Source organism: Sinocyclocheilus anshuiensis, unplaced genomic scaffold (genome assembly GCF_001515605.1).
Source record: "Sinocyclocheilus anshuiensis isolate Anshui unplaced genomic scaffold, SAMN03320099.WGS_v1.1 scaffold2751, whole genome shotgun sequence".
NCBI lineage: Eukaryota > Metazoa > Chordata > Actinopteri > Cypriniformes > Cyprinidae > Sinocyclocheilus > Sinocyclocheilus anshuiensis.
This window is the reverse complement of record NW_015541086.1, coordinates 205927-216404: the sequence shown is the minus strand read 5'-3', so window position 1 is coordinate 216404 and position 10478 is coordinate 205927. Positions and strand designations below refer to the sequence as shown.

Sequence of the window (10478 nt, the reverse complement as noted above, 5' to 3'; positions counted from 1 at the left end):
TCCCTCCACCTACAATCCCTGCCGGTACGAGACTCGAACCCGCAACCTTTGGGTTACGAGTCCAACTCTCTAACCATTAGGCCACGACTTCCCCTAAGAAATCTGACAAAAATGTTCAATGTTAAGTAAATATTTTTAAATTGTTGTTTTGTAATTGATTTTTTTTAATTTGAAAAACAGGACAAAACAGTAACAAGCAAATTTTGGCTATTTAATTTATGCAATGGTGAAAAAAAATTGCCAAAAAGGCCTACATGGGGGAAAAATGTGAAAAACTGTTCGGCATGCTGCCTTCGGGCCAGTGTTTCATTTTGTTCGGCTTCGGCCAAGAGTTTTCATTTCGGTGCATCCCTAATTTTCATATGTAATAAATTACTTGCGCTTCAGAGAGAGCAGACGTAACACAATAAATGTGGTCATTGCTTTTAGAGGTGGATGCCTGCTGTTTGGGAATGCAGTCATGTAGGACAGTAATTATACAGAAATACTTTCATGACAGACTTTGCTCAGGCATTTCAGAACGACCAAAACAACATATAGATGCTGTGAACGAGATCGGTCTGCTGCTAGTCAAGTTATCCCGTCTCATAGCGCAAAGTCACATGACTTTTTCAATGCGCATGGAGGAATTTATTCGGTAAATGTGTTTCCATTGTAGTTTATGCATATTTTTTCTTATCGGATAAAAAGTTTATCCTACTCAGTTGAGCGCATAAGTTTTTTTATGCGCATTTTTAGAATTCATGCGCATCTTGGTGTTTCCATCCAGCGTTTTTTATGCGATGATCCAAAATGCGCATAAAATAGGTGGATGGAAACATAGCTAGTGACTTAAGAGAAGCACAAGAAAAGTAGTCTATGTGACTTTATATTTTAAGTAGTGGTCGGCCAATATGGATTTTTTGATTGGTGATGCTGATGTCTTGGACAGCAGGGTCACACTATTTAATATAAAGATAGCAAAAACACATTTATAAAAGTTTGTGAAAAGTTGTATTGAAAAATTTTTGTTAACTCCCCTGTCAGGGTTCAATTAAAAAAGAGGAACGCTCACGCGCACTCATTTTTATGCAGTCAACAAATGCACGCTTCTTTGTATACCTTGACTTTGTTTAAAAGATCTGCGTAATAATTTATTAGTCAGAACTGTTTAACAGAGACAGTAAACTAATGAAGACAGGGAGCTCGTGCACTCAGGTGCTGGTGTTCTCGTCGCTGTCAAAGTAACATATTGGCCAAACCAAAAATATTAGCCAATATATCTCCTATATCTTGTTTGAAAATATATTGATATGTCTTACAAACAGTGTTTCTAACTATGTTCCACACATAAAGAAGTTCTGCAGATGTAGTGGTTAAAACAATGCTGTGTTCGCTTGGTACACCTGTACACTGAACCAAAGTTTTCGTTGCAAATACGTGTACAGTTACACCACTATAAGGAGTCATAGCAACTTATTCTCTGAACATTATGTCCCAGGGTTAAGTTTACTTCAGAAGTATCCAGCGCATGCATTTTGTTTATTTATTTATCTTTTCAGTAGGATATTTTCTAGAAAATGTATTTCTATAATAAAGAAACGGCAAAATGGCTAAAAATAAATAAACTACAGCCGTATTATCTTTTCAAGTACAGAATGTTTATATTTTAATAAAATAGACGGTTTATGTTAATCAACCAAGAGTTTGGGGTTTATGTGTACACACTACACACTGACTAAAATTAAAAAAGTGAAAAAGCATAATAGGACCCCTTTAACATCACAAGAGTTTCATCACAGTGTTTTGATGCTGATGTATAATGGTCTGGAACTGGTAAAAAGATGGTACGCTGTTGCTTGTGTTTACAGTATACGTGTATGGTGTATTTACCAAAAAAGTCAGCCTGGTAAGGTTATGCTAATTTTTTGGGTTTAATGTGTGAAAGGGGCTAATAAATTTCGCAGATGGAGGATTTCATTGTTCAGGGTTTCCGTGGGTCTTAAAAAAAGTCTTAAATTGAACAAGAAAGTCTTAATTATGATTTCAAGAGGTCTTAAATTTGGGAACGGAAGGACATTTCAATTTTAATTGAAATGATTAATTTCTATCACTGCTGTGAACTGACCACACAGAATATGAAGAATATAAAAAAAAATTCAGGAGCTGTCAGTACAATTAGAGATAATGTATCAGCACAATAACACATTCAGCAAAATATTGTCTAATTATCGTTATCGATAAAGTCCCTGTAAATTATCGAGATATCATTTTTTGTCAATATCGCACACCCCTAATTTGTTATTTAATTGATATAATAATGTATTGTTAATAATTGTTTAAATTAATATAGTAATTAATAGTTTTGACTCATCCATTTTCTTAAAAATGGTTTAAAGGCTGAAATATAAAGTTTATCATTTTATAAAACTTTTTGTTTTTGTGAAAACTTGTATCTGAACTGTAAAATATGCTTTTTACAGTAATTTTACAGTTTAATATGGTACTGTAGACATTGCCCTACCCCGCTCATATGGTATTAATTTTATTTGTGCAGGTCTTAAATTTGAGCTTAAAAATCCTGCAGAAACCCTGATTGTTGCTTTGGGATTAATATTAGCATTAATGTTTTAATAATTGCAAAAAGCAATATCATTTTTGACCAGTCAATCAGACATTTTTTTGTGTGTGCCTCTGATTATTGTGTGTTTTTAGGGCATCCAAGATGTAGGTGACTTTTTTTCTTTAGCATAACAGTAAATATGATTTTTAGCTGAAACCATGGGCCTTGCCACATAGATTTTGTGTACAGTATAAGAATTCAGTCATCTAGGTCATTAAAAAAGCACAGGGAAAGGCTTACATGAACAGTCTGTCCTCCTTAGATTTATCAGTGGAAAATGTGTTGCATTATTTGTTGTCCAGGTAACTACTCTTCTGTTTTTGGACTATATTTAATGTGGATCACTGAGCCGTACACAGCAGTGTTTTTTCCCTCTTGTAAAAGCACCGTAGGAGTCTAGAGATATGTAACAAAGTTAAAGTATTACTTTTTTTTTTTAATATTCAGAAAATGTACTGTTTCTGCTTGTTACTACACATCTGTCAAAAACGATATGTTTAAGGTGAGCAAACATATGTAAATGAAGTGTAAAAAAAATTTGATTCGTTTACAGACCTTACCAACTACGTGTTTTTATGTCCTGAAGGAGTCTGTGTGTGATTAATTGTATTTTGCATGTTCCACTCAGTTTTTTTTCTTTCTCTCTCCCTACAGTACTTCAGCTTGCATCTTTCCCAGTTTGGCCCATATAGGCTTGACTACAGCAGAACTGGACGGTATGTGCCAAAGAATTATATATTTATTAAAACAGACAATTTTAGTTATGGCCTATTACAAATATAGCATTACATTAATATTATAGAAGCATTTGAACTTTCTGCTTGATACTTCAGTTCAGAATGGATGGATTAATAGATGTATTATCAGGTTCAAGGGTCAGTAACAAATAAGAGCCTTTAGAAATCTCGTGTTAAACATGTCAATTTGTCAGTGTTCTTGTTGGTGAAAACCTCTCTTTATGTATTTATAAAATTGAAAACACAGGTTGTTTGTCTCACTTGTGTAATAATATCCTGACAGTTGGTTTTGTTAGCACTTTGTTTGGATTATACTCGCTGTGAACAGAAGTAGATTCCTGCTGCTCTTTACACATTCTGTACACCTTCTGTATTATACATTTTGGAGCCTAGTAATTACACAAAGGCATTTTGAAACCATTATAAATATGTTAACAAAAATTCCTGTGATTAGATATTTTTATTGACGGACCTTTTTTTTTCAATCCTGTATATCACTGTTTTCTTGTGCTTTACTATTTAAGAACCTTGTTCAAAAATTTAAAATCAAAAACATGTCCTGACATTTACATAAGGATACCTTGGGCATCTTAATCCAGACATTGACAACTCATTATATGCTCATTATAGGGAAAGGTTTATTGAAATCATTGCATGAATTGCATTTATTAAAAAATTACAGATCCATAAAAATGTATTTGTCTGCAACAGGCATCTACTAGTGGGTGGAAAGAAAGGTCATGTGGCCTGCATCGACTGGCAAACCAAAGACCTCATGTGTGAGATGAATGTCATGGAAACAGTGAATGATGTCAAGTGAGTGCACATTCATTAAGACATATCTTTTGATTTTCTGGCACACATTCTTCACATGTTGTAGCAGCCATTATCACTGGAGCAAAGTCCTAGCTTTCAAATTTGGTCAGTTTTATTATGAAATTGTGTTTAATTCTGCACTGTGACAGATGTTTTAGCATAAAATTAACATGATAATGTATGTTAAAAGATACAGCACAACTTACTGAAATGCGTCATGTCTCATGTAATCACTCAATCTGTGTTTAACTATGGAAAGACGTCAGTGAAACAGTTTGTACAGAATATCACGCAGCGTTGCATTTGCCTAAGAAAAGTCATTCAGTAATAAACACGTTATTCACTTAAGCTTGGATACACTTAACAGCTAACTGAAACATTCTTAGACTGGTCTCAGTGCACTTAAATACTGTTTCCAGTGATTGGAGCAGATGCTAGTCTTTGAGGAGCACAAACCTAATGACTAATCACAAATCTAATGGAGTCAGTCCACTAGACAACACACTTAACAACTGGTGTGAGTCACAACTGGACACATTCTGACCAAAAATCACAACTCAAATGTGCAAGATCTTGTACCAAAACAAACATCAATGTCAGCAGACAGCTTTGCTTTGCAATTTGTGCAGAAAAATCCCATTGTATCGTTTACCTGCACTCCCACTACACCAAAGACAACACCGCAGACAACACAGGTTTTATTTAATTATTGAAACGTTTTATTGGATTATTGAATACTCATTATATTTTTACTTTACTTGTTCTTCAGTATTTAATGTATATTTGATTACATCCATAAGAACAAGTTTTAATGACAGCCACCGTTAAAATGTTTATATTTAAAAAAAAAAAGAAAAAAAAGAATTGGAGTTAGGGTTGCAAAGGGGTGGAAAATTTCCAAAAATCCCTGGAATATTCCAAAAAATCCTGGAAAGTTTCCAGAATTTCTGGAATGTTTCCGAAATTTACTGGAAATGTTCCACCTTTTTGCAACCCTAATTGGAGTAGAAACACTGTTATTGCTATTTTGTGCAATTTAAATGTTTGTATGCAAGTAGTTAATTTTAACCTTTGATATTATAGTAGTGTACTGACAGATTCCCCTATAAAGTTCACAGCATTTTTACTGAGAAAAATGTACATGATCTGTGCCTGATACATATCCAAATTAAGTGATATCAAATCGAATCAAGATCAGTTGGATCAAATTGCAAGCTCATGAACTGAAAGAATATCAGATTGTGTGTATATCATGATGTATTGGTATCAACCAATATTGCAACTTAAACCTTAAATGCATAGCTGCATAACAAAAATGCCAAGCCAGGCAGAACAGGCTGTGGTTGTAGAATTTCTTGAGAAAAATGTTTTATTTGACGGTCCAGCTGAGAGTCAGTCTAGTTTTTTTTTGTCAAAGAGTTTCAAATACTTTATTTAGGGTTTTTTTCACAATACCTTCCTATCCTTCACGCCTGTGCTTTAGTTATGAGTAATTGTCTCATTGTGGTCTTATTTAAAGCTCACTCTCTGCGCTCTTCGTTCTACCTCCAGGTGGCTTCATACAGAGGCCATGTTTGCTGTGGCACAGAAGAGATGGCTCTATATCTATGACTCTAAAGGTGTGGAGCTCCACTGTGTGAAGAAGTTCAATGACGTCTTAAGAATGCAGTTTCTGCCCTACCACTTCCTACTCGCCACAGCGGTGCGTCAACAAGTGCTTTTGGCAAAACTTTGAACTTCAAGGTTTTAACACTGCAGCCAATTCCAAATACAAATGAGAATTGAAAGTAATGTAAAATGTTCTGTTTATTAGCGTCGTCATGTCAATATCCAGCTTATCTACATTGTTTGCTATAGTAACTGATATAGTACTGGGGGGTAGATGTTAGTGTAGAAAGAGAGAACACAAACTGGAAATTTGGCTTCTAGTCATGTTCATCATAACACCTCGCCCTGTAATAAGTAACTTAATCAGCGGAAGCAGTACTGTACATATACAGCAACAACAAAAAAAGATATTTTCTTAAAACTGGTGCTGTCCCAAACAATTAATCGCATCCAAAATAAACGTTTTTGTTTACATAATGTGTGTGTTCTGTGTATATTTATTATGTATATATAAATACACACACAGTATGTATTTTGAAAATATTTACATGTCTATATATTCATATAATTGATATTATAAATAAATATATTTATTATATAAACAAAAAATTTTCTGAAATGTATACATGCATGTGTCTGTATTTATATATACATAATAAATATACACAGTACACACACATATATTATGTAAACAAAAACTTGTATTTTGGACGAGATTAATCGTGATTAATCGTTTGACAGCACTACTCAAAACCAATGATCTGATTGACTTCAATGTTGGCATGCAGTGTCTTTGACTGAATTATAATAATCAATTATGAAATGTATCTTGAGAAATATGGCTTTTGACTGCAATGTGTCAAAAAAGGAAAGAAAAAAACTCTCCAAAGAGTGAACTGTCCTTTGGCATTTTTAATTGGATTGACAAATGGGAAAAAGAGAATAAAACGACCAAGAAAAGCAATTGGCGAATGCTTTTTTTTTTAATGTGCCTTTGAAAAATATTTATTAATTCACTATTCTGTTTTAGAGCATAAACTGATTAGATAATTTAAAAAGTGATTAATTTCCATTTTTATGGTTTGAATTATTTAATTTATTGTTACTTATTCAACCTTTTCATGGTGACACATGAAAAGCCCAAGTATTTGTGCATGAAAAAGTAATTACTTTCCCAATTGTATCTCAGCCTTAAAGGGGTCATATGATGCGATTTCAAGTTTTCCTTTCTCTTTGGAGTGTTACAAGCTGTTCGTGAATAGATAAGATCCCTGAAGTTGCAAACACTAAAGTCTCAAAACCAAAGAGATATTCTTTATCAAAGTTAAGACTCTGCCACGCCCCCCTAAAACGCCTCGTTCTAACACGCCCCCACATATCTACCTCACTATGTGGGAATATTTGCATAATGCGCCCAAATGTGCACGCAAAGAAAGAAGGCGTGGTTTCAGTAACCGCAGTTAGTGTTGAAGCAGCCATGTCACCATACTCGGAATTAGTGCTCTGCATTTACCCATCCAAAGTGCACACACACAGCAGTGAACACACACAAACCGTGAACACACACCCGGAGCAGTGGGCAGCCATTTATGCTGCGGCGCCCGGGGAGCAGTTGGGGGTTCGGTGCCTTGCTCAAGGGCACCTCAGTCGTGGTATTGAAGGTGGGAGAGAGCGCTGTACATTCACTCCCCCCACCTACAATCCCTGCCGGTACGAGACTCGAACCCACAACCTTTGGGTTATGAGTCCGACTCTCTAACCATTAGGCCACGACTTCCCCGACAAGCAATCCGTGTTAAACTATATGCTTATGAGTTTGTTTGAAATGCTTCATACACAGCGTTTTTTATGTTTAGGGCAACTTGGGTTGTGCACTTTTCCAGCAGCAGCTCATTCTGTGTCATGTGCTGCATTTTGTCCATATGCATTCTTTTTTTTTTATTGTTGAATTTGTTGCAGCCCTAGATCATACCTTACTTTCCCTTTATTTATACCAGTAAGATAATTTGTTTATTGCAGGTACATGGTGACGTCAGGTCTGGACAGGAAGCTAAAGGTGTATGATATCAGAGCTTTTAAACCTCTTCACTCCTGTTTCCTCCCTGCTGGAGCCTCTTGCTTATCTCTAAGCCAGAGAGGACTACTCAGTGCTGCTACTGGAGATATTGTACAGGTAGTGTACATATACACACAAGTAAAACTTTCTGGATAAACTGTTGTTGTTGTTGCTTGCAAAGAGCATAGTCCTGACCCAACCCTTTAAAGGGGGCATGAAATGGAATCAAAATGTTCTCGATATTTACACAAAAAGAGGTTACTCTATAGTAAAAACATACTGCAAGTTTCAGAACTCAAAACTAACTCTGCAGTGTAAAATAAGAATTATTCTTTTCTAACTGCACCTCCAAAAAGGTGCATAGCCTTTCTAAAAATCAGAAAGTTTAAATTAGAAATGTCCTCTGAGGCAAGGCAGGTAAGTACATTTATTTTTATGTCAAACCAGCGTTTAATGCTATTAGGACACCAAGCGTATCATTGTTTGAGTGTTGTTAATACAATGGGTTCATACCTGAGTACAAGCAGCATCTTTTGTAATATGACAAATACCTTAAATTAAGCAAGCAAAAGCAATTGCCATGCTGAAAAACACTGTTGAAGTCGTGGTTGCGTTGTTTCAATTTCTTACTTTTGGATCTGGCTCAAACATATACGGCTCAGTTCATAGCGATTGCCATCCGGAGTATCAAAACACATGACATGCTGTAAAGGAGGGCGTGAAAACGGTGCAGTGAAGTTAGCCAATCACAGTAGTGGTTGAGTTTTTTTCACAGATTGAGATGAGGAAAATGATCTTTTTACAAATACTGGAGTTTTTTTGGTACAAAAAGAAAACTTTATAAACTAACCTTGAGATACATAAAAATCTGAAACTGCATTTCATGACCCCTTTCACCCATCCCTGAAATCAGACCAGTACCATTTCATTGTAATTATACCGAAACAGAAGCAGTGGGAAATTAATGCTTCACAACTGTCATTAACCTTACAGGGATATTGCCCCCCAAAAATAAAGAATGTCATCATGTACTCCCTCTCAGGTTGTTCCAAACCGAGTTCTTTCTTCTACTGAGCACAAAAGAAGATATTTTGAAGAAAGTTGTTAACCAAACTTTCTTCAGTTGTTAATCAGTAGCATTTTTTCCCTATGCTTTGGAAGTCAATAGCTACTGTCAACATGCTTCAAAATACCTTCTTTTGTTTAACAGAAGAAAGAAACTTGTACAGGTTTGGGACAACTTGAGGATGGGTTAATGATGACAGATTTTTTATTTTTGGGTGGACTATCCCTTTAAGATGGAAGTGTCCATTTATCTCTAATTTACTTAAGCCAACAGCACTCAATTAAACCCTGCGGCTCGTGATGATACATTGATGTGTAAAGACACGAAACGATCTGTCTGTGCGAGAAACTGAACAGTATTTATATAGCTTTTTACCTCTGATGTACTGCAATGTCTGAACTGTCCTGAGCGTGTTCAACAGCTGGCGCGTGACGCGTCGTCTTCTTCTTGAAGAAGAAGAAGATGATGCCTCAAGCGCAGGCTGAAGACGACGACGCGAGCGCACTCAGTACAGTTCAGACATTGCAGTGCATCAGAGGTAAAAAACGATATAAATACTGTTCAGTTTCTTGCACAGACTGATCGTTTCGTGTCTTTACACATCAATGTATCGTCACGAGCCGCAGGGTTTAATTTGGTTTTGTATGTGTATGTTTTTTTGACTCTCAAAGCCGTGATTCCCATTCACCTCCATTATAAGACTGACAGACTGCAACGGTTTGTGTTAAAAATCTTTGTTTGTGTTCTACTGAAGAAACAAAGTCACCTACATCTTGGATGCCCTGGGGGTAAGCAGATAAACATCACATTTTCATTTTTGGGTGAACTAACCCTTGATAAGATAGAAAAATAACATATATATATATTGTTTGAAATGTTATATAGATAATTTGAAAGGGACAAAGAAACTGCATAAAGTACATCACGTATGCTTGCTCTCCTGAAGATGCACACACGAGTTGCTGTTAATAATACTTAGAAGTTTTGTTAATTAGAGTTACTATAACTATTATTACAATAATAGAGCTGTATGTTTGTGTCCATAGGTTTATCAGAACATTTTGGGAAGCAGTCCTGTATCCAAACCCTACATGGCTCACCGCCTTCGAGGGCAAATTTGGGGTCTTGCGTACTGCCCCTTTGAAGATGTTCTGGGAATTGGACATGGAGAGGGCTTCACCAGCATGATTGTACCAGGTAAGACAGGAACACATGTTCACACAAAGGACATGTTCACTCCTTCGTACCAGGAGTCTACATATAGTCAGTTGTGTTTCTTGAATGATGGACAAATGAGCTCTGTTCCAAAACCCAGTGAGGTACCTGCATATACTGTAAGACCTGTTCACACTGCCAGTGAAACACAGCAACAAATATGATCCCATTTGACACAAACGACATTGTCCATTGCTGTCAGGATGTAGCAAGATAGATAGATGTGCATATCAAGTGTTTATGAGAAGTGTGGGAGTATTATTGCACTTACTGAATGACATGGAGGCTCCCGCGCAATCCCTTGCATTTTTTCCTGTGGAAAGAACTTGGAATAGGTTACTCTGTCATTTTTGGTCATAAGAGTAGCCTAATACGCTA

At 36.0% G+C, this 10478-nt stretch overlaps 1 protein-coding gene across 1 annotated transcript in view; it reads left to right on the top strand.

Moving 5' to 3' along the window:
• LOC107690721 (WD repeat-containing protein 46-like) overlaps positions 1 to 10478 on the top strand; it is an 18837-nt gene that overhangs the window by 884 nt on the left and 7475 nt on the right. Inside the window, exons 3-7 of the mRNA XM_016489127.1 lie at positions 3220 to 3318; positions 4051 to 4155; positions 5707 to 5884; positions 7778 to 7936; positions 9932 to 10082. Coding sequence (XP_016344613.1) covers positions 3220 to 3318; positions 4051 to 4155; positions 5707 to 5884; positions 7778 to 7936; positions 9932 to 10082 — 692 coding nt within the window. The remainder of the gene's footprint in view (positions 1 to 3219; positions 3319 to 4050; positions 4156 to 5706; positions 5885 to 7777; positions 7937 to 9931; positions 10083 to 10478) is intronic.